The following is a 25612-nucleotide window of genomic DNA, read 5'->3' as shown; positions in this document are numbered from 1 at the left end:
AACTAATACTTAGTTTATTACCCTACTATTATTATTATAAACTACGATAAATAAATAAAGGCTATACTAAACGAGCAGTTCTTAGACGTTTAGTAATAACTTTATATCTATTATATTAACTTTAACGTTATACTTAGGGCTAAGTAAAAGTAGGTTAAGGACCGTAACTATAATAATAATAATAATAGGTCTAATAACAAAGGATATTAGTTACTAATATAAGTAATAATTACGCTAAGTAATAAAAATAAGGCTTATATTAATATACTTATTAATAAGCCCCCCCCTTATATATATTATAAGGTCCTTATAATATAAAAGCTTATTATTTTTACTAAAACTAAGTATACTTTTAAAAAAGCCTAAACTAAGCTCTATAAAAAGTTTAATAACTAATGCCTAATCCTCTAGTATTTTTATATAATATACCTATTTTAAGAGTATAATAGGCCCGTTACTTTATTTAAAAATACTAGAACTTTAGTACTCGCGTTACTTTTAGTACTAAGTTAAGTAATAATAATATTAAGAGTTATTTTTTAAATAGTCTTAGTTACTTATATCGGCTTATTAATATTATATAAAATATAATTAGTAATTAAGAGCTATGCTTTTACTAAGCTTATATAAAGAACAAAGTACTTATAAACTAGGAGTATATAAGTACTCGCTTGGGATATATTGCGCGTATTGTGTAGTTAAAAAGTGTACTATATCGTGTGATTTCCCTTGAAAGCGTGATCCCGTTAAGGTCGATCTTTTGTGCTTATAAAGCCGGAAAAAAACCACCACATAAGTACTCGCTTTAAGTACCTAAATAAACTTTAAATGATATTTTTTTAAAAATATCTTATTTTAATTAGGATATAAGGCTAGTTTATAAAAAAAGTAATATTATTTAATAAGAGGCTATTTTTAAACCCCTTTAGATCTTATAGTCTAAACTATATTATTTTAATTAAGCTAAGTATCCTATATTACTATAAAATCTATTTTAAAATATTAAATTTAACTATTTTTAATAAGTAAGAAGTATACCCTTAGTAACGTTTTTAAGAAATATCTTTTTTAAATCTATACTACTAGATCCTTAACCTTAAGATTATTATATCCCTCTATAATAAGCTAAAAAATACAGTATAGCCTATTTTATTATAACTAGCCTTATTTAAAAAAGGCTAGTTAACTAGTTAAGCTCGTACTATTTATAATAACTAAGGTATAAGTAATAAAAAGCGAGGCTACTTACTTAGAAATAAGAATAAGTCGACGCTAGCTAGGCTTATAAAAAAGATAAGTTAACTAAGTTAAAACTAAATATTGAGCTTATTTTAGTAATAAATAAGGAGCTAGTTTAGCGTTTTCAATAAGGGGAGAATAACGGGGAATTATATAGGTAAATAGCTAATATAGCCTAGTATTTAAAAAAAATAGAGCTGATAAAAAGTAGTCTATAATAATAATAAATTATTATGACTATGTTAAAAGAGGTAGTTAGGTAGACGTTATTATAATTTACTTTTCATATATTTTAAGTATATAGTAAAAAAAAGCCTTACTTATTTAAAATTTATAAAAACTTATATTATTAACTAATTTAAGATTTATAAATCTTAAATAAGTAATATAATAGTTCTAAACGAGTACGTAGGTTATTATAGTATTCTTATTTTTAAAAATCTTAAATTAGAGCTTAGGTTAGAGAGGATAATAAGAATAGCTATATTAATATAGTTACTTTTACTACTTTTATAAGGAAGTACTATTTTTTTAAACTAATTAAAAAGTAAAATAGTAACGCCGGTATAAGAGCGACGCTAGTATATTAATTTACGACGCTAGTATATTAATTCCTATATATATTATATAGTTAAAAAGTATACTTTATTATATAATTTCTTCTAAAAACGTAATCCTGTTAAGGTCGATCTTTTATATTTATAAAGCTAGAAACCCTTTAGGGTCCGGTCCGCCTCATTAGGGGCCATCTTCGCCTTTACGGGCAAGCTAGTCTATTAGGGTTAATATCGATTATCTTTATTACATACTTTAATAAAACTTTATAACTAATTATAGCTAGCCGCAACTATTAATACTAACTAAACTTAAAATACTAATAACCCCGCTACTATAGTATATTAATTACCTTCTTAATAACCGAATACTACCCCTTACTTTTTCCTTTTATTTTATTTAATAATAACCTCTCTTTACTAATATTCTTATTTAATACGCTTACTTACGCTCTTTCTAAGCTCTTAATTATATTATTAAATCTAGGCTTATTTATATTCTATTATATTAGAAGGGCGCTAATAAGGGCGACGCTTATAATAATATATTTATCTATCTTTTATAAGTTAATATTACTAATATAATATTTATTAAAGTAGTCTCTTTATAGCTCGGGGTCGTCTAGTATAATACTTATAGGATCGAACTCTTAGCTATGAAAGAAGCCCTAAGGGTCGACGAGCTATTAGCGTCTTAGTATTTTAATAAAGTATACTTAAGGTAGATAGTTAAATAGCAATAGCAATAGCGCAATAGTAATAAACGGCGAGGGAAGCGTCTTCAACTTTAATGAAGAAAACGAGGTAACGAATATATATATATATATAAGTAAAGTTAAAAAGTAGATATTATAAGGTCGATATTATTTAATAATAGTAACGAGGGTATTTTTAATACTACTATTATAAACTACTATTACTTAGCGGGCCGTAAGCTTAGCTAAATAGGTATAGGCTTATAAAGTAATAGTATCGGGCGCCTAATATTGCTATTAATAATCCGTGGTTATGAACTTTATAAGAGGGAAAGTTAAAAAAGTAGAAAATCTAAAAAAAAAAAAACCTATTGAGATAGTGAGAGTATTTATTAATATTATATATTAATATTATATAAACGATATCGAGAATTGCCCGAGTAACTAGTAAAGGCAGAATATTAAAACAAATAAAGCCAGAAAAAATAAACTACTATATAATACTTATAAAATCGAACTTCTAGTTATTAAAAAAGCCCTAAGGGTTAACGAGTTATTTATAACGTCTTAGTATTTTAATAAAGTATATTTAAAATAAACGGTTAAATAGTAATAGTAATAATAATAATAATAATAAGGGAAGCGTTTTTAATTTTAATAAAGGAAACGAAGTAATAAGTATATATATATATATATATATACGAGTTAAAATTAAAAGTATTAGGGTAAATACCGTAAGGTCGATATTATTTAATAACGGCGACGAGGGCATCTTTAATTCTATATTATTATAAACTACTATTACTTAAAAGGGTAGCTAACTTAGCTAGGTACGTAGGCTTATAAAGTAGTAACGTCGGGTACTTAATATTATTATTAATACTCTATAGTTATAAATCGCCGTTAATCCGTGTTAGTGAACTTTATAAGAGGGAAAGTTTAAAAGGTAAAAGAAAATCGAAAGAATAGTCTAACGAGATAGTGTGAGTATCTACTGATACTATATATTAATACCGTATAACTAATATCGAGAATCGCCCAAGTAGCTAGTAAAGGTAGAATAGTAAAACAAATCTATAGTTATAAACTTTATAAGAGGGAAAGTTAAAAAAGTAAAAGAATTAAAAAAATAGTTTGTTAAGATAGTAGGAATATCTATTAATATTATATAGTAGTCTTTTTCCGGCTTTATAAGTATTAAAAATCGACCTTAACGGGATTACGCTTTTAAAAGAAATTATATAATATAATATACTTTTTAATTATATAATATGCATAATACATCCTAAGTACGTACTTAACGTAATATAGTAATTTTAATTCGCCGTTAATCCGTGATTATAAACTTCATAAGAGGGAAAGTTTAAAAAGGTAGAAAATCTAAAAGAATAGTCTATTAAGATAGTATAAGTATATACTGATACCGTGTATTAATACTATGTAATTAATATTTGGAACCGCCGGAGTAGCTAGTAAAGGCAGAATACTAAAATAAATAACTACGGATTATTAATAATAATAATAGGCGCTACTACTTTATAAGCCCGCGCACCTAACTAAGTTAACTACCTTTCTAAATAATAGTAACTTATAATAATAGTATTAAAAATGCCCTCGTTACTGTCGTTAAGAATAATACTAACCTTACGATATTTACCCTAGCACTTTTAATTTTACTTATATATTTGTTTTTTTATTTCTGCCTTTGCTAGCTACTCGGGCGATTCTCGATGTCGTTTATACAGTATTAATACACGGTATTAGTAAATACTCACACTGTCTCGCTAGACTATTTTTTTTAGATTCTCTAACTTTTTAACTTTCCCTCTTATAAAGTTCATAACTGCGGATTATTAACGGCTTTTACTTATATATATATATATATTTATTATTTTATTTCCTTTATTAAAGTTAAAAAACGCTACTTCCCTTGCTACTTATTATTATTATACTATTACTATTGCGTTATTATTATTATACTATTATTATTATTATTATTATTTAACTATTTACCTTAAGTATACTTTATTAAAATACTAAGACGCTAACTCGTTAACCCTTAGGGCTTTTTTAATAACTAAAAGTTCGAGTTTATAAGTATTATACTAAACGACCCCGAGCTATAAAAAAACTACCTTAATAAATATTATATTAATAATATTCCCTTTGGGGTCCGGTCCGCCTTATTAGGGGCTATCTTCGCCTTTATAGGCAAGCTAGTCTATTAGGGTCAATATTAAGTGTCTTTATTACGTACTTTGATAAAACTTTATAACTAACTATAGCTAGCCGTAGCCGTTACTAATTATTAATACTAACTAAACTTAAGATATTAATAACCCCGCCGCTATAATATATTAATTACTTTCCTAATAACCGAATACTACCCCTTAGTTTCTCCTTTTATTTTATTTAATAATAACCTCTCCCTAATATTCCTATTTAATACGCTCGCTTATGCTCTTTTTAAGCTCTTAATTATATTATTAAGTTTAGGCTTATTTATACTTTATTATATTAAAAAGGCGTTAATAAGAGCGACGCTTATTATAATATATCTATTTATTTTTCATAAGTTAATATTATTAATATAGTATTTATTAAAGTAGTCTTTTTATAGCTCGGGGTCGTTTAGTATAATATTTATAAGATTAAATAACTTCTAGCTATTAAAAAAGCCCTAAGGGTTAACGAGTTATTAATAGCGTCTCGGTATTTTAATAAAATATATTTAAGGTAAATAATTAGATAGTAATAATAATAGTATAATAATAGTAAATAGCGAGGGAAATAATATCTTTAACTTTAATAAAAGAAACGAGGTAATAAATATATATATATATATAAGTAAAGTTAAAAGTACTAAGGTAGATATTATGTTTATAAAGGTCGATATTATTTAATAATAGTAACGAGGGCATCTCTAATACTACTATTATAAGCTATTATTACTTAGAAAAGTAACTAACTTAGCTAGGTGCGCGGGCTTATAACGTAATAGCGTCGGGCGCTTAATATTATTATCAATAATCCGTAGTTATAAACTTTATAAGAGGGAAAGTTAAAAAAGTAGAAAATCTAAAAAAAAATAGTTTATTGAGATAGTAGGAGTATCTATTAGTATTATGTATTACTACTGTATAATCGATATTGAGAATCGCCCGAGTAGCTAGTAAAAGTAGAAATAAAAAATAAATATTAATAATATCAATTTATAAAAAACGGATAAATATACTATTATAAGCGTTACCCTTATTAACGCTTTTTTAATATAATAAAATATAAATTAGCTTAGATTTAATAATATAATTAAAAGCTTAAAAAGAGCGTAAGTAAGCGTATTAAATAGGAATAGTAAGGAGAGGTTATTATTAAATAAAATAAAAAGAGAAAGTAAGGGGTAGTATTTAGCTATTAAAAAGGCGATTAAAATTTGTTTTTTATTTCTGCCTTTACTAGCTACTCGGGCGATTCTTAATATCGATTATATAGTATTAATATATAATAATAATAAATACTCTTACTATTTTAAAAAACTATTTTTTTTTAGATTTTTTACTTTTTTAACTTTTCTTTTTATAAAGTTTAAGATTATTAATAATAATACTAAGTACCCGACGCTATTACTTTATAAGCCTACGTACTTAGCTAAGTTTATTACCTTTTTAAATAATAATAGCCTATAATAATATAATATCGGAAATACTCTCGTTACTATCGTCATAAATAATACTAACCTTTATAAGTACTAATATATATTTTTAACTTTACTTATATATATATATATATATTTATTACCTCGTTTCCTTTATTAAAATTAAAAAACGCTACTTCCCTTATTATCTATCGCTATTGCCCTATTATTATCGCCTTATTACTATTACTATCGCTACCGAACCGTCTATTTATTTTAAGAAGATTAGCTTAAGAACATTCGGAATACTAAAACGCTAACTTATTAACCTATAAGGATACCTTGGAGGCTAGTAGTTTAATCCTACTAGTATTATACTTAATAATCTTAATTTATAAAAAGACTATCTAAAAGAGTATAAACTAATTATTATTAACTTAAAAATCTAAAAAAACGTATATTTGTTTTTTATTTCTGCCTTTACTAACTACTCAGGCGATTCTCGATATCGTTTATATAGTATTAATACACGGTATTAATAAATACTTATACTATCTCGCTAAACTATTCTTTTTAGATTTTCTAACTTTTTAACTTTCCTTTTTATAAAGTTTATAATTACGGATTATTAATGGCGATAATAAGTACTACTACTTTATAAGCCCGCGTACTTAACTAAGTTAGCTACCCTTCTAAGTAATAGTAGCTTATAATAGTAGTATCGGAGATACCCTTATTACCGTTATTAAGAATAATACCGACCTTACGATATCTACCCTAGTATTTTTAACTTTATTTATATATATATATATATTCGTTACTTCGTTTCCTTTATTAAAGTTAAAGACGCTTCCCTCGCTATCCGTTATTATTATATTATTATTATTACTATCTAACTATCTACTTTAAGTATATTTTATTAAAATACCGAGACGTTATTAATAACTCGTCGACCCTTAGGGCTTCTTTAATAATTAGAAATTCGATCTTATAAATATTATATTAAACGACCCCGAGCTATAAAAAGACTACTTTAATAAATATTATATCCGTAATATTAACTTATAAAAAATAGATAAATATATTATAATAAATATCGCCTTTATTAGCGCCCTTTTAATATAATAGAATATAAATAAGCCTAAACTTAATAGTATAATTAAGAGCTTAAAAAGAGCGTAAGCGAGCATATTAAATAAGAATAGTAATAAAGAGAGGTTATTATTAAATAAAATAAAGAGAGAAAATAAGGGGTAGTATTTAGTTATTAAAAGGGCGATTAATATATTATAGCGGGATCGTTAGTATCTACGGCCGGCTATTATTAGTTATAAAGTTTATTACGTAATAAAAACTTAATATTAACTTTAATAAATTAGCTTGTTTATAAAGGCGAAGATGGCCCCTAATGAGGCGGACCGGACCCCAAAGGGAAAAAAAAAAAAACCGTATATATTTTTATAAATAATACTATTATTAGCGCCTAGCTTATATAATATAATAGTAACTTTAAAATACCTAACTAACTCCTAAGTATTATTAATACTCTAATATTACTATAATAAAATAAGAAATTTAGAGAGATTTAAAAAGAAATCTAGAGTTATTAAAAAAGGTAAAAAGTAGGGGGTAGTTTTTAGCTATTTAGAGGGCGATTAATATATTATAGCGGGGTTATTAGTATTTAGTAACGGTTATAGCCGGCTATAATTAGTTATAAAGTTTTATTAAAGTATATAATAAAAACACTCGATATTAACCTTAATAAACTAGCTTACTTATAAAGGCGAAGATGGCCCTTAATAAAGCGGACCGGACCCCAAAGGGAATACTTAGGTATATTTTATTAAAATATTAAAACGCTACTAATAACTCGTCGACCCTTAGGGCTTTTTTAATAATAAGAAGTTCGATCTTATAAGTATTATACTAAACGACCCTAAGTTATAGAGAGACCGCCTTAATAAATATTATATCTATAATATTAACTTATAAAAAATAAATAAATATATTATAATAAGCGTTATCCTTATTAGTACCCTTTTAATATAATAAAATAATATAAATAAACTTAGACTTAATAATATAATTAAAAACTTAAAAAGAGTATAAATAAGTATATTAAATAGGAATATTAAAAAGAGGTTATTATTAAAAAAAAAGTAAAGGGTAGTATTTAGTTATTAAAAAAGTAATTGATATATTATAGTAGCGGGGTTATTAATATCTTAAGTTTAGTTAGTATTAATAGTTAGTAATAGCTACGGCCGGTTATAGTTAGTTATAAAGTTTTATAAAGTATATAATAAAGATATTTAATATTAACCCTAATAGACTAGCTTATTTATAAAGGCGAAGATAGCCCCTAATAAGGCGGACCGGACCCTAAAAAGGTACTATATATTATATATATATATATATATTTTTTTCATCTTTACTAGTTACTCGGGTAGTTTTTAATATCGATTATATAGTATTAATATATAGTATTAATAAATACTCCTACTATCTTAATAAACTATTTTTTTAAAAATTTTTAACTTTTTAACTTTCTTCCTTATAAAGTTTATAACTATAGATTATTAACGACGATATTAAGTACTTAACGTTACTACTTTATAAACCTACGCCTACTTAGCTAAGTTTACTACTCTCTAAGTAATAATAGCTTATAATAATATAATATTAGAAATACCCTTATTACCGTCGTTAAAAATAATACTAACCTTCTTATTATTAATATATACTTTTAACTTTAACTCGTATATATATATATATATATATTACCTCGTTTCTTTTATTAAAATTAAAAAACGCTTCTCTTACTATTTATTACTATTACCCTATTACTATTGCCCTATTACTATTACTATTACTATTAAATCGTCTATTTTAAATATATATTATTGAAATACCGAGATATATAGTTATTACCGACCCCTAGGGCTTCCTTAATAATTAGAAGTTCGATCTTATAAATATTATACTAAAGGACCCCGAACTATAATACGGCCGTCTTAAGGAATATAAATTAGATATTATTAACTTAAAAATTAAAAAGATATATATTAATATAGCTATTATTTTAATAAGTACTTAGCTCATATAATATAGTAGTTTTAAAATACTTAACTAACTCTAGAGTATTATTAATACTCTAAAAACGTAGTATAAAAATAAGTTAAAAAAGATTAAAAGGGATATTTTAGAGTTATTAAATAAGGTAAAAAGTAGGGGGTAGTTTTTAGCTATTTAGAGAGTAATTAATATATTATAGCGGGATCGTTAGTATTTAGTAATAGCTACGGCCGGCTATTATTAGTTATAAGGTTTATTACGTAATAAAAATACTTAATATTAACCTTAATAAACTAGCTTATTTATAAAGGCAAAGATGGCCCCTTATAAGGCGGACCGGACCCCAAAGGGGTACTATATATTATATATTAAAAAAAACTAAGTATATTACGCTCTATATCTAATTACTAACTAAAATAGCTTTTTACTATTTATAATATAATTTTAACTATTTATAGAGCGAGCTTTACTTATTTTAATACGCATAGGACCTCTTAATACTAACTTATATAAATAACTAAGTTTAATATAATCCGTTCTTTTTTATAAATATTATTATTACTTATAGGGGCCTATAAGAGCTATTTAAAATACTAGCTTATTACCTTAACTTAATATATTTTTAACTTATTTATTATAATTATTATAACTAAACTAGTATTAATATATTAAATCTTAATATTTATATTAGCTTAGCTATTTATAGCGCTTATAATAATACCTTGCGAAATTCCGTATTATTAAAAAGTATTTTATTATTTTTTAAGCGTACTTATATTAGTTATATTAATTATAGTATTAAGCTAGCTAAGTGTACTTAGCTCGGGAGGGATAGATTTATTAATAGAGTTTTACTATTAGGGTAGTACTATTTAGCTATCGGGGCAGTAACCTACTTTTCTAACTAATAAGGGTCCTTTATTTAAAAGCTTAGACCCTACCCTATACCTAGCCGTTAGTACCGTACTTATATAAAATAATAGCGCGCTTACGAGCTATATAAAGTAACTACCTATAGTCGTAACTACTTACGGTCGTAATTACTTATTTCTAATTAAAATCGCTTAGTTTTAACTATAATTTCTTAATCATAAAACAATTATTAACTATGGTAAATAATAGTAATTATAACTATAAGTAATTATAACCGTAACTAATTACTTTATATAGCTTATAAGCGCACTATTACTTTATATAAATACGGTAAAATAGAGTAGAAGTGCGCTAAATAGTCCGTAAATAAGTATAATAAGGTAGAGGAATTTAAAGTTAAAGTAGTAGGCGCTAATTAGCTAGAAAAGTAGGTTACTACCCCGATAGCTAAATAGTACTGCCCTAATAATCAAACTCTATTAATAAGTATTTTTAAATTCTTATCGAGGTAGTATTTTAACTAGCTACCTTCTTAACTAGTTATTTAATTAGTTATTTAAGTAATAATTTAGATATTAATAACTTTATTTATTAAATTTAGTTAGTTTAAATAGAGCTTTAGGTAATATTAAAAGTAATAAGGATAAAAACAATCTTTATAAGCTCTAAAGAGTAGTAAATATTAGCCTATTTAGCCCTTTTTTAAGAAACCTCTATATTATTATTAAAGTTCAAAACCTCTATAGTTAAAAAAGGCCGCTTTTAATTATTACGGCCGACCTCTATTATTAACCTTTTTAACTAGCGCTACTATAAAATAAAATAGCTTACTTATCCCGAATTAAATAGCTATTTTTATATTAAAATTAGTATATTACTTTAAATACGTACTTAGGATATATTATATATATTATATAGTTAAAAAGTATATTATATTATATAATTTCTTTTAAAATCGATATCGAGAACCGCCTGAGTAACTAGTAAAGGTAGAACATAAAATCAAATAATTTCTTTTAAAAACGTAATCCCGTAAAGGTCGATCTTTTATACTTATAAAGCTAAAAAATAAAACTATTATATATAGTTATATAAGCCTATATAATAGTTTTTTCCGGCTTTATAGGCGCAAAAGATCGACCTTAACGGGATTACGCTTCTAAAAGAAATTATATAATATGATATACTTTTTAATTATATAATATACGTAATATACCCTAAGTACGTACTTAACGTAATATAGTAAGTTTAATATAAAAACCGCTATATAATTTAGAATAAGTAAGCTATTCTCTTTATTTACGTAGTAATACTAGTTAGAAAGGTTAATAATAAAGGTCGGTTATAAAGGTTAAAAGCGGCCCTTAATTATAGAGGTTCTAAGCTTTAATAATAACGTAGAGGTTTTTTAAAAAAGGGCTAAAAGGGCTAATATTTAGTATACTAAAGCTCGTAAAGATTCTTTTTATTCTTATTATTTATTTATATTTAATTATTTTAATATTCTACCTTTACTAGCTACTCGGGCGATTCTCGATATCGTTTATATAGTATTAATATATAGTATTAATAGATACTCCTACTATCTCGATAGACTATTTTTTAGATTTTTTAACATTTTAACTTTCCCTCTTATAAAGTTTATAACTACGGATTATTAATAAATAGTAATATTAAGCGCCTAACGCTATTACTTTATAAACTTATTACGTACTTAACTAAGTTAGCTACCCTTCTAAGTAATAGTAGCTTATAATAGTATAATATTAGAAATGCCCTCGTTATTATTATTAAATAATATCGACCTCTATAAGTATAATATCTACCTTAGTACTTTTAATTTTACTTATATATATATATATATATTTATTACCTTATTTCCTTTATTAAAGTCGAAAAACGCTACTTCCCTTACTATTTATTATTATTACGCTATTATTATTATACTATCGCTATTATTATTACTATTTAACTATTTATCTTAATCTTATTTTACTAAAATACTAAAATACTATTAATAACTCGTTAACCCTTAGGGCTTCCTTGATAACTAAAAGTTTAATTTTATAAATATTATATTAAACGATCCCGAGCTATAAAAAGACTATTTTAATAAATACTATATTTATTATATTAATTTATAAAAGATAGATAAATATATTATTATAAACGTTACTCTTATTAGTACTTTTTTAATATAACGGAGTAATATAAATAAGCTTAGATTTAATAGTATAATTAGGAGTTTAAAAAGAGTATAAATAAGCGTATTAAATAGGAATATTAATAAAAAGAGGTTATTATTAAATAAGATAAAAAGAGAAAGTAAGGGGTAGTATTTAATTATTTAAACGGTAATTAATATATTATAGCGGGATTGTTAATATTTAGTAACGGCTATAGCTAGTTATAGTTAGTTATAAAGTTTTATTACGTAATAAAAATACTCGATATTAACCCTAATAAACTAGCTTACTTATAAAGGCGAAGATAGCCCCTAATAAGGCGGACCGGACCCTAAAGGGTTAGTAATTAAGTATAAAACGTAATATACTTAGTTTTCCTTAATACGTAGTATATAGTACGGCCCCGGCAGATTGCTCCGTCGGGGGGATTATACGTATTATATAGTTAAAAAGTATACTATGTTATATAATTTCTTTTAAAAGCGTAATCTTATTAAGATCGATCTTTTATACTTATAAAGCCGGGAAAAAACTACTATATAATATTTATAAGATCGAACTTCTAGCCCTTAAGGTATCCCTATAAATCGATAAGTTAGTATTTTAGTATTTTAATAATATATATTTAAGAATAAAGTCTATCGAGACAGTGGGAGTATCCATTGATACTGTGTATTACTACCGTGTAATCGATATCGAGAATCGCCCGAGCAGCTAGCAAAGGCAGAAATAAAAAACAAATATTTAAGAATAAGTAAATGATTTAATAATAATAATAATAGCAATAGTAATAGTAACAGTAATAGTAATAATAATAATAATAATAATAATAATGTAATAATAATAATAATAAATAGCAAGAGAAGCGTTTTTAAATTTTTAAAAAAAAACGAGGTAATAAATATATATATATATATATATATATATATAAGTAAAGTTAAAATGTAAATATAAGGTCGGTATTAGCTATTCTTAACGATAATAATAATAATATTTTTAATATTATTATTATAAGCTATTATTACTTAGAGAGCTATAAATTTAGCTAAATAAATAGTTTATAAAGTAGTGGTATCGTACTTAATATCGCTATTAATCCGTAATTATAAACTTTATAAAAAGGAAAGTTTAAAAAAGTAAAAGAATATTTAAAAACAATAGTTCAATAAGATAGTAAGAGTATTTACTAATACTATATATTAATATTATATAATCGATATTAAGAATTGCCTAAGTAGTTAGTAAAAGTAGAAATAAAAAAATATATACTATATAATTAATATTAAGAATCGCCCGAGTAACTAGTAAAAGTAAAAATAAAAAAACAAATAAAAAAATATATAAGGGGTCCCCTAACGTTTAATAAAAAGGAATATATAATATAAAATTTAGTTATTAATATAAACTCATATTAAAAAGTCTTTTATATATTAAAATAAGTATAGCTCGCTTTTTAAATAGTTAAAAATAACAAAAAATCAGGAGTTTTAATTAGTAGTTAAGTATAGAGCGTAATATACTTAGTTTTCCTTAATACGTAATATACGGTACGCCCCCGGCGGATTGCTCCGTCGGGGGGATATAACGGCTATATTTATTTAAATTAGGTCGTAATATGGTTCTACTAAACTACTAATAGGGTTGGCACGGGCTAATGCAAGTTCGAACGGCGATAATATCTACAGTACTAACGTTATCTCGCAGTCGATGGGATAGTACTGGTCCAAGGGACGTAATCAAGGGCCTTGACTTACTATGCCAATCTGCAGGCCGAGGGGTATATGTATTCACACCACACCTGCTGTGACTACATATTCGCACACTTATGGGGAATACTCCATTTCCAACATTTCTCTTACTCATAGATCCGATTGCGCCATCAACCCACAATAAGACATGATGACAGAAAAGAAATGTCTGTCTGCACTAGCATGCCTTGATAAAAAGACTTTGGAGGCTCAGATCCCACGTGGAAGTCTTTGGCTTGAGCCTCTTTCCTAATTTGTCTTCATGCAGCTTTCTTTGCGGCCGATAGAGTTCAGCTTGATATCGCATACTACCGGTAGTCGTAGATGGGCAGTCTTTGATCACCACTGAACCATGTCCGGAACTATGCACACCCAGGACCGTGGCCCGGGGCAAACGGGTCTTGCTCCAACACCCGGCTCGGCCTCGAGCCGTAGTCCGAGCCCCATCGCCAAAGCCAAGCCTTTTTTTCGATCAGTACCTTTCCAAATTGTCGTCGCTTGTGGCGTATCCTTCACAGCCCCTGGTATGTGGGATGCCCTGGGCGGGCTCGGTGCCGGTGGTGCTGCTGAGCCCTATGCTGTCAGCGCAGCCAATGCTCTTGGTATGACTTCCATCCCAACAAGCTTTGTATCATTTCTTGGGTTGGTCCATTAACTCCCATACGAAGTATACGGCCTGTTCGCGGTCGTGTGTGTCGCTGCAGGCGCCGTCAACAACCGTATCGGCCTTCCGTATGGGCTTGCTTTGGGTGCCATAGGTTACCCGCTCTACGGTGCCGGCTTGTATACGAATAACGTCAGTGCCAACACTTGGTTTATGTTATTCGGCAGCGCCCTCTGCGGCATCTCTGCCGGATTTTTTTGGGCAGCCGAGGCCGCAATCATCATCGGTTATCCGTCTCCCGGAGATCGAGCATTCTATCTCGCTGTCTGGCAAACGGCCAAGGCTGCAGGACCCATTGTGGGTGGTGCCATTAACCTGGGCCTCAATGCAAACCGGAAGACAACAGGGTCCGTCTCGTCATCGACTTACATCGTTTTCATTGTCATTATGTGCCTTGGCCTTCCCATTGCGCTGTGTTTATCACCTGCTCATAAGGTCTGGCGCAAAGATGGAACCGTTATCAGCACACCGAGGGCTCCGACATGGGGAGCGGAGTTCAAGGCTGTTGAGAAGCTCTTTGCCAGCCGTAGAATCTTGCTACTACTCCCAGCCTTCTTCATAAGTTACTTCTACAACGGATTCATCAGCACGTGGCTCGCGACATACTTCACCGTGCGCTCGAGGGCGTTTTCGAGTTTCTTTACCAACTTTGCGGGCATCTTCAGCTCCTTCATGATCGCTACGCTGCTGGACAACCAAAAGATCCATATCAAGAGGCGCGGCTGCATTGCATTTGTTTCCATCATTTTCGTACTTGTGGGCACATGGATCTGGGCTACTGTGCTACAGAAACAGATCTATGACGCTAGTGAACCGCCTGCTTATGACTGGTTCCAGGGAGGATTCGGAAAGAGCTATGCTCTCGTTTTCTTCTGGCAGTTTGGTGGACAGGCCTTCCAACAATTTCTATACTGGCTTGTCGGCCAGTACGCGACAGATCTTTCGGACTTGAGTCGTCACACTGGTATTCTGAGAGGCACTGAGGCTTTGGGTCAAACTGTTGCCTGGGCGTGAGTCACCTCTATACTTCCCTCACTCGTTGGATCTCTATACACCACCATTACGATTCTCAGAGACTGACTATAAAATACAGTATGCAATCCGAAGGCAACGCCAACCACTTCGTTAGTATTGGCCTCAACTTTGGTATAACCGTTCTCTGCGTCTTTCCCACTTGGTTGGTGTTGTCTGCACTCGAAGGAAGCCATGAGGAGAACATAGCCAGCGCCGAACGTAATTTAGGCGATGCTGAAGAGGAGGAAATTGGGTCAAAGGCAGCGACCTAGTAAGTGACCCAAGGTCGCACAGACAGAAGTGCACTCGGGGGCTGGCGAAATGGATTCAACTCCTGGCTGCTATTAGGTTTGGACTGCCCATACTTTCTACGAAATACCCAAATACCAGACTACGTACCAAACATGGAGTTATGTTTCTCTGTGATTGGCGACTTGACTAGTTTCTTTCAGATGTGGTTGTCTCCGAAGATGCGATGAGAGGCACTGCATATTCATCAGCGACGTCGGTAAAACGTAGCGGAGTCAACACTAGCCAGATGACGTTGGTGAGACGATCCCATGGCCCCAAAGTGAGGCAACATATGTCGTGATAGTCGGAATGCCATGGAAGCCATCGTCGTTGGACGTGCTGCCTCCCGAACGGCGGACGGACGTGGCATAGGGCCATCATGCACACAAATAAGGGTAGACTAATTGGTGGTGATTGTGCTTCATCGCGCATTCATGTGGTATATTTCAACTATCTCTTTTGTTTAACGCCCATCCCAATTTTCCTTGCCGTTTCCCGTTCTCTTTTCTTTCTCATGACTACGACGTCCAAGTGTCCAGGTTAAGTACTCTGCAGTGTGCCTCGTTGCCAGCCCTGTGCACCAGATGTCCCAATCTCAGGACCTTCTCACCGGCAGCTTCGAGAGCTGCCACGGTAGCATCAACGTTGGCCGCATCTACCGCAGCCACCATTCCCACACCAGTATTGAAGGTGCGAACCATCTGGTATGGTTCCACGTTACCGCCCGTCTTCAGCCATTTGAAGACAGCGGGCATTTCCCAGCTGGTCAAATCAATCTCAGCAGCAAGACGCTCCGGCAACATGCGAGGAACGTTGTCAATCAAGCCACCTCCGGTGATATGAGCCAAGCCCTTGACGAGGCGATTTTCAATGACACCGCGCAAACTCTTGACATAGATCTTGGTAGGTGTCAGCAGGCTCTCGCCCACCGTCTTGCCAGCATCCCACGGAGCAGGGTCAGTGTATGCCAGGCCTTCGCGTTCCAGAATGCGGCGGACCAAGGAAAAACCGTTGGAGTGAACACCACTTGAGGCCAGGCCCAGCAGCACATCTCCAGCGACCATGTCATCTTGTCGTGGCAGTCTTTGGCTGTTGACCATGACGCCAACCGCGCATCCTGCAGCATCGTAATCATCCTTTTGGTACATGCCAGGCATTTCAGCAGTCTCGCCGCCGACAAGTGTACACCCGGCGTCGATGCAGCCTGCTGCTACGCCTTCGACGAAGGCAGCAGCCGTGCTCATCTCCAGTTTGCTGCAACCGTAGTAGTCCAAGAACATCAGGGGCCTGGCGCCCTGGACGACAAGATCATTGACATTCATGGCTACCAAATCGATGCCCACAGTGTCATGCTTTCCCATTTGCTGAGCGATCATGAGCTTGGTGCCGACACCGTCAATAGCACCGACAATCACGGGAAGTTCGCCATCCTTCAGCTGAAGGCCGCACTTGGCCAAGTCAAGCTCACCACCAAAACCTCCAATCTCGGCATCAGCTCCCGGCTGTTTGGTGGCGCGTACCGCCTTCTTGATTCTCTCAACAAACTCATTGCCCGCGTCGACGCTAACACCGGCTCCAGCATATGTCAGAGCTTCCTTTCCCTGCTGTGACCGGAAGGCGCGATGGGCAATGTCTTTGCGGTAGTACATCTTGTCGAAACTGATGAGCGTGAGACCTTGCTCATACGCCTTCTTCACGGCGGCTTCCAGGGAGTCGGCAGTAGCGTTGACTGCAATTACACGGCCACCTGAAGTCTGCAGTTGGCCCTGTGGGGATAGCTTGGTTCCTGCATGGAAGACAGTGATATCCGGTGACGTTGACTGGTTGACCACCATGGGCGTTCCCTTTTCATAAGAACCAGGGTAGCCACCGGCAGCAACGACTACAGTGGCACTATACTTGTCCTCAATCTTGATATCGACACAGTCAAGGCGGGCCTCGTGAGCCGTGCAAGCCATCATGATCTCGGCAAGATCCGTTTCAGAAGAGAGGAGCGGAAGCACAGTTTGTGTCTCGGGGTCGCCGAATCTGACGTTGTACTCGAGCACCTTGGGGCCTTGGCTGGTGATCATGAGGCCGGTGAAAAGAATGCCGCGGAAGGGATAACCCGCCTTACGCATTCCGGTGATAGTGGGCTGGATCACATCCTCATCGATCTGGCGGATGAGCTCCTTGGTAGCAATGGTCGTCGGAGCGTAGCAACCCATACCCCCAGTGTTGGGACCTTGGTCTCCATCTCCGATTCTCTTGTGGTCTTGAGCGGGAGGAAGAGACAGAGTATGAGTGCCGTCGCTAAAGGTAAGGATGCTCAACTCGTCGCCGGTCAAGAACTCTTCAATGACGACCTCGTCACCAGCGGACCCGAAGGCCTTGTCCACCATGATCTGCTTGAGAGCTTCCTTGGCCTCCTGCTTGGTTGTGGGGATGATGACGCCCTTGCCCGCAGCGAGACCGGTGGCTTTGATGACGACGTTGTGGGATACTTGTTCGATGTAGGCAACGGCTCTTCCGTAATCGGAGAAATTCTCGTAGGCGGCGGTAGGAATATTGTACTCTTTCATGAAGTCCTTTGAGAACGTCTTGCTTCCCTCCATCTGTGCTGCTTCCTTGGAAGGTCCGAAACAAGGAATGCCGGCGGCACGGAAGTAAGCCTCAACTCCGTCGACAAGAGGAGCCTCGGGGCCAGGAACGACTAGGTTGACAGATTGGGCCTTCGCAAGCTGGACGAGCGCGGGATAATCGTCGGCGGCGATATCCTCCACATTGGTGGTCTTGGGACAGGTGGCGGTACCTCCATTGCCCGGAACCGCAAGGATGGAGACGACACGAGGTGACTGGCTGAGCTTCCACGCAAGCGCATGCTCACGGCCACCGTTGCCAATGAGCAAAACGCGCACACTATCGGCCGAAGTCATGCTGGGGGGCGTAATTGAGAACGAGAAGCAGCACAGAGGGACCTGAAGAAGGATTTGATCAGCCTTGAGGTAGAAGAATAACGAGCACAGACAGACACGAAATTAAGAATTCGATCTAGTGGGGTGTGACCAACGTGCAGCGCGTAATCAAACGTCCAGGTATGAGCACTAGACGTTAGAAGGGCCGAAGATACTGAGAGGAAGGGTACTAGAATATGCCGTCTGTCTCATGCGTGCATAGGAGCATTGGTGATGACGGACGGATGGACGATGATTCACTTTTCGGGCGACTCAGTGACGTGAAAAGTTTCTTTGCTGCACCTCCACCGTATGAGGGGGAAACCTGGACGAGGGGCAGCTAACAGTGGTTTTCTGTTGCGACGCCGGCGCGCCAAAAAAAAGTAAAAAAGTTTCCTGGTCGAATGCCCCTCCAACCCCAATCGGGCCTAGGGCGGGGTGATTTGAGTAGGCCAGCAGGGGAGAAGAGGTTGATTGGAGAAGGTGCCTGGAATGGATTAGCGCAAAAATTTCCAGCTCAAAATGCGAAAAAGCCCCCACCTTCCCTTTCTGTCCCCAATATTGGCACATTGTGGCCGTGAATGCCACATTGCTCAGGTAGGTAGGCGCCTGCCTTACCTTTGGTAGATGTCGAACGATCAGTGGCTCACCGCATTAGGTACTCGTTGTTGCTGATTGCTATAAGGCATCTTATGTCTTGGATTCTTCTACTCAAAGAACCCGAAATCCAAGCCAATCGGCGTAGAAACACAAACATACAGTCTTGAGAAATGTACTTGTCCTCGTGGCACTTCGATGTGAATCAACATGGTCAGTTCTCAACCGCGGGATCACCACTTCGTTTATCCTAAGTAGGAAACTAGAGGACCAGCCGAGGTAGAACAGACTGCTCCAACTCGTCGACACTACCACTGCTGATCAAGAGCGCATACTCGTTGTATGCCGCATTAAGTATCACATCTCGGCTGCTTGCATTTCCTCGTGGCTCAACACCATCTGAAGCATCCGCGTCAATAACTTTTCGATACCACTCCAGAGCCAAATGATGCAGACCAAGCATGTGGAAAGTCCTCGCCACGCCAAAAAAGGCTTCTCTCTTCTCCTCCGGCGGTCCAGAAAGTTTAGAATGGCAGAATTCAAATACGCAGGCGAACCCTTGCATGATGAGATATTGACGATTGTCGGCCTGCCGCTTGAGAGCATGATGAATGTATCCTAGCCCCACGCTGAGACTGATCATGGGGTTCAGTGGATCCAGAGTTCGTGCCCTGAGGAAGTAATCTAGCACAAGGGTTCACATGTCAGCCAAGGTCTTTTTGGGAAAAGGTCAGTCGTTGGTTTGACTCACTCAGTGCAAAGGTGTAGCTGGTCGAAGTAAAGAGAATATGCCCATAAAGCATCAGTAAACAAGTATCGAGCTGTTTCGCCTCACCAGTACTCGTACGATCGCCGACCGAGACGTCATAGTTCCTATCTGCCTGTGCCGTACCAAGGTGAGAAGCATCAATGATCTTGATCTGGCGTAAGATATACTTTTGCGCAGGTCCTGAATTGTACCATGACGCCGGTGATTGGCACAGTCTGCACAATGCGGCGAACATGCGGTATGAATCCGAGTCTAGCTGTCGTACCTTCATAAAGAATCTAGCGACAGCTACACACATCTCTTCGTCAGAAAGATATATTGCGCATGCTGTTTCCATCAGTCCATGAGTCAGTCATGCATCTCGAACACGATTGGAGAGAATTTGGCCTACCCGCCCATGCGACATGGATTAAGAACATGTAATCCTTGGAATTGACGAACACGATGGAATCTCGAGCTGCTTCACAAACTTGGTAGGCCTCTTCAGCACGGTTATCGAGGGCAAGGCTGATGGCGTAGTCAAGGAATAGTTCGAGCCATTCGCCGAAAGGAATGCCTCGATAGCCGTCGTCCTCGTACGTTACGTTCGTCCTCCTCTCATCCGTCAGAGATGGTGCCATATCTGTAGAAACTTAGTATAGGGGCAAAGGCAGTGTTCGAGGCGATCAAATGCATACTTTTGGACAATCTTTCGGCCAGTTCAGAAAGGCCAGGCTGAGTTCGGGATGAAGCGCTGAACACAACATCATTGGCGGCTCCAAGAAACTTGAGGTATTTGTCCCAAGGATAGAACTTTCTGAAGGATCTAAACTCGCCAACAAGATCGCCAGCAGCGGCCATCCACGTTGGGATTAGGGAGTGATCGCCTGCCTGAATCTCCTTCTTTAGGCTGCGCACAACTTCGTATCGCCTTGTGAGCTCATCTGCCCGGGCTCGCTCCTCCTGCATCCGTTGATCGGGAGCTATCAGGCGCTTCGGGCGATATCTCGGGCGAACAATTCCGCTGTTCGCAGGTCGGCGCTTGTACTCCCGTCTACGCCGTGACTTGGCGCCATCAGCCAAACCGGAGGCTAGAGATCCTGATAAACGGTGACTTCCAATGCCACGCATATCTCCACGGCTGTCGCTAGCCAAACCCCCTTCATCGTTGATGCCCTGAAGAGCAATCGCTTCAGTCACGAGAATGTAAGCCTCCTCTTCTTCCTTTGCCTTTTCGTATATCGTAGCCAGTTCATAACGGGCGTCGATATTAGTCTCGTCGACCTGAATAGCCACAAGAAAGCAGTCTTCTGCCGCAACGTTGTCGGATTTCCTCAGGTAGCAGCGGCCGAGTTGAAGCAGTAGGGTCGCGTCTTGCCCGTATACAGAATGTCGCAGCAGTTCGTAGTAATCTAGTGCCTCCTGGTAGCGCTGGGCGGCGCAGAGTTCATCTGCAATATCTCGAACAAGGTAGGGAAAGTCCTCGATAGCGGTAGCCGTGGCAGATTCAGTTGGATCTAGCCACTGTAGATGGAGCTGGCAGGGTATCAGTAAATGCTGAGGCATCTTGCGCCACTGGAAGACAGCAGTATACATACATCTGATTCCTCGTCGTCTCGGATCTTCAGCCGGTATAGAGCAAGACGGGCCCTGAATTCCAGAGGCAATCCCATGCCATAGGTGTACATATTGTAGGCAGAAGGGTCGAAAGAGGGGATTTGGACACGGCGAGAATGATCGCGATCCCACTCCCTGTCATCGAAACAAGCATCCCATAGTTGGTCGTTTGGTCGTCCGAGCAGCCAGCGTGAAAGCGACTTGAGATCTGCAATGGCGTTTGCGAAGTCTCCAGCGCAGGCAAAGAGCTCCACATAAATGCCGATGTCGTGCCATGATAGTTCCCCCCCTGCTTCCTGCTCAATACTTCGTGCATGTGCGAAGTACGTCTTGTAAGCCGAGACAGCCTTCTGGACATCTTCCATGCCTCCAGAGTCGGCGCAGGCTTCTGCCAATCGTCGAACGACATCTATGTCCAGCGGGCGGCGCTCAATGACGTAGGTGAACTCCGTTATAGCCTGGGAGAAGAAGCCCTGGCGGTGACTGGCTTCGGCTCTACCTAGTCTAGCTTCAAGGCTCGTTGGTTGAGCCTTGATTGCAGATGAATAGCACATGAGGGCGGTCTTGAGAGCGCCTTCCTGACCGCCTTCGGCAAGGCTCATGGCAAAGGACGCACAATCCATCCACACCGCGAAGTCTTTGGGCCTCAGATGAGCAGAAATGACCATAGCCATCAACGCTTGGTCATTCGCGCCTTCTTCCCGGAAAATGGATGCTAGGACGGTCCATGCCTGATGAGTTTCGGCATTGATTCTGATGATCTCGAATACAAGATCCCGAGCGAGGGCATAGTTCCCACTCATAAACGCCTGGTTCACTCCCGCAAGACGAAGCTTGATGTCGCCTCTAGGCTCAGCAGCCTTTCTGGGACCTCGGATGGAGCGCGAAGCATGTTTGCTCCTTGATATCGGCGGTGCCCTCCTCAATCCTCCGTCATCGCCATCAATGCCAGCGCCAGCGCTGGCCCCAGTAGTGTGATGTGAAGAGAGAAACTCTCGTACAGACTGTTCATACTTGGCGATATCGCCTCGGAGCTCCATCTCATCTGAATCGGCATCCGATACAAGATCATCATCGTCGTCATCGACATGGGCATTGTCTTCGAGGTTCGCAGCCTCGACTTCTTTCCATGTTGAATCCATGATGGCAGAGCTAGACGGAATAATCCGATTTCGATGAGCCGGAAAGGCTCAGAACCATTTGCTGTGCGAGGGCAATGATCTGCTGAAAGAGGTTAGGATTGCAAGTGACAAGAGCGCTCAGGAATAGCTGTGTCGGCAAAATCGGTTTAGAAACTTCCTACCTGAGCATTTATCTTGTCGATAGATGATGTGGTTGGCTGAGTCTGCGGGAAATAACCAACCTTTCTTGTGTGGTCGACAAACACCCAGTCCCTTCGAATCGTCTTATCGCGCAGACCGAAATTGGCGGATTGACTGCGAAGTAATGTAGATAGATAAATACAGGCCTCGTGGCTCTAGCGGAAACGCCACCATGCCGTTGGCAACGAGCTGTAGCCGAAAGATTTGGGCAGGCTAGTGTGTCCGAAACCGAAAGTGCACAACAGCTTTCAGAAAGGCAAGAGTTAGAAAGAAGAGGTCGTCGCAGCTGCAAAGTATGAAGCTGATCAAGCATCCCGGAAAAGGCAGAAAGAAAGGTAACGGTACGTGCACCGCGGTATCTACCCAATTACCTCACCTTTGCATTTACGAAGTTCCCCACTCAGCTTTTAAGGTAAATTTGACATATCCTCCTCGCCTAACAGCTTTTTTGCCCCCTCTGGCGAGTAACAATGCTAGTGAACAATGTGACCTCTGAAGCAAATGGCACTCTTAATTTCTTGTCGGTGTATGTCGATACCCCCTTTTCACAGGGAATCGACTCAATCATGTGGCACAATCGCTGATCAGCAGATCCAGATAAGATAATGTTCTAGAACGGATATTCAACTCTAACACAATCGACGCGAGTAGCCACTCGAAGACATGATCGCTCCTTCTCGATGCGACTGAGTTTTAGATCCATTAAAGACCCTCACGAACAATCATCAGCCACGCGTTGTAAATATGGAGGCGCTTCCTTGCGCGCAGCCGGACACGTAAAGTTATCTTCTTATATATGTACAGAAGCACAGAGTGAGCGAAAACTGACCCTTGGTAGAGGTTTACCTACCCTCCGGACCACTAATTAGATACACACCCGCAATTTTTCATGCTTATACCCCCTTACTATGCTTGTTGTCTATCCAACAACACATTGAGGCCACTGGGCCTGTGGGCGCGTGAATGGTTAAATGTGTCTGTGTGTCCTTGGTGTGGCAAAAGGGGTAAGAACAGCGCACACATCTTCCTTGCATCAACCGTCAAATCCCTTTTTAAGCAATCTTACCATCATTTTTGGCCTCTGTTCACATAGCGTTAGCGCTGGTGCCGCAGAAAAGCTGGCTCGGAAAAGTACCTACCCTTCACTTGCTCAAAAACCTTGAGCATCTTCCTCCTAGCTCCGAGGGCGTTGACTCCACGATCCTCCAACGCCTTGTCGTCGAGCTCAATCAATTCATGCCACTTCATGTCTTTGAGATTTTCAGTGTACTTGTGCAACCGTAAGCTCCTCAGCCAGCTGGGAATATCCTGAAGAAGGGTCGGGTCTGTCGGGTCTTCAGGCGGCTTTGAGCTACCCCTACGACCTCGGGGAGATCGGCCACGGACCATATCGGAGTGGTCTGAAAGGTAACCTTCGTGGTTTCCTACACCTAGCTGGCCCACGTTGACTGAAGGGATGCCGTTGTTGAGAAGAGGAGAGGCGCCATCATAGGCGCTGAGGAACCCATTGTTCTGCGGAGAAGCGAAAGCCATGGGCCCGAAGCCTCCGGGCTGCATGGCAATGCCAGGCGAGCTGGGTCGAGATCGATGTTGGCCGAAGCCCATGTTTTGTGCCTGCAAAGCAATCATCTGCTCGCGACTAAGCACCTGGCCGTGCTCGTTGATCATGACCACGTTGGTATTGGGAATCTGCGCATTCTGAGGCAAACCCTGCTGGCCTGGAGCACCTGGAGCATCGTTGGATCGGGCACGGCGATACTTGCGAACATCATCAAGAGCGAAGCGATTGTTAACGGTCGACAAAGCTGCTAGTTTCATCGCGGTGGCATTTGCGACCATGTCGGCCTGCGTACCGCTAGTATTGGCGTTGAAATTCGCCACGAGCGGAGTATTGACCATCGACGCCCAGTTACCACCACTCGGGTTATAGGGGGACAGGAGAGGGAGGTCTGCCGGCTTGTCATTGGTCGTCAAAGTGGTGTTTTGGATATTCTGGTTGCCCGAGATCTGAGGCGGGCGAGGAGACCTCAAACCACTCGACGGGGGCGGCTGGACAAACTGACCCATCGGGGTTTGACCACCCGGAGCTCTAGATCCCTGAACCGATTGATCGCCTCCAGTCCACTGGTTTTGACCATTGGAGTCATGGTTGTCGGCAGGGCCCGCGATTGTCGGAGCAGCCATAGACTGCCGAGAATCACCTACAGCGCTGTTGCGGTTGGACGAGGGAGGGTTGCCCGTCTGCTGGGTGAACTTGGCCTTCTCGGTCGCAATGGCTGCGGCGGCGTCAGGAAACATTGCATTGATGGTGGAAGGATCAAGTCCCGATTGCCGTTTGCCGGTGGCAGTGCTCGTAGGGCGGGCGAGGGAGTTCCTGGACGAATCAACATTCAGCTTGTTCATGGCGTCGCTCAGGCGG

At 37.3% G+C, this 25612-nt stretch overlaps 3 protein-coding genes across 3 annotated transcripts; 2 read left to right on the top strand and 1 right to left on the bottom strand.

Moving 5' to 3' along the window:
* Positions 1–4218: 4218 nt before the first annotated feature.
* Positions 4219–14152, top strand: CLUP02_03510 (uncharacterized protein; the record flags this gene model as incomplete). Its single annotated transcript, XM_049282530.1, has 2 exons — positions 4219–4232; positions 14029–14152. 2 exons carry the CDS (start codon positions 4219–4221, stop codon positions 14150–14152), a joined length of 138 nt encoding a protein of 45 aa, XP_049139673.1.
* A 207-nt stretch (positions 14153–14359) lies between these two features.
* CLUP02_03509 (uncharacterized protein) lies at positions 14360–16380 on the top strand (the record flags this gene model as incomplete). The annotated part of the gene is made up of 6 exons (XM_049282529.1): positions 14360–14609; positions 14712–15681; positions 15765–15956; positions 15987–16080; positions 16128–16228; positions 16281–16380. The coding sequence occupies 6 exons, from the start codon at positions 14360–14362 to the stop codon at positions 16378–16380; spliced, it is 1707 nt and encodes a 568-aa protein (XP_049139672.1).
* A 114-nt stretch (positions 16381–16494) lies between these two features.
* Positions 16495–25596, bottom strand: CLUP02_03508 (RNA polymerase III transcription factor tfiiic; the record flags this gene model as incomplete). Its single annotated transcript, XM_049282528.1, has 17 exons — positions 16495–18933; positions 19026–19099; positions 19153–19249; positions 19327–19501; positions 19560–19699; positions 19778–20190; positions 20258–20602; positions 20667–20897; positions 20953–21829; positions 21853–23060; positions 23168–23307; positions 23365–23438; positions 23684–23752; positions 23828–23879; positions 24101–24170; positions 24260–24274; positions 24333–25596. 17 exons carry the CDS (start codon positions 25594–25596, stop codon positions 16495–16497), a joined length of 7683 nt encoding a protein of 2560 aa, XP_049139671.1.
* Between the last annotated feature and the right edge of the window lie 16 nt (positions 25597–25612).

This window comes from Colletotrichum lupini, chromosome 2 (genome assembly GCF_023278565.1).
Source record: "Colletotrichum lupini chromosome 2, complete sequence".
Taxonomy (NCBI): Eukaryota; Fungi; Ascomycota; class Sordariomycetes; order Glomerellales; family Glomerellaceae; genus Colletotrichum; species Colletotrichum lupini.
The sequence above is the reverse complement of the archived record's forward strand: the minus strand, read 5'-3'. Positions and strand labels throughout refer to the sequence as shown.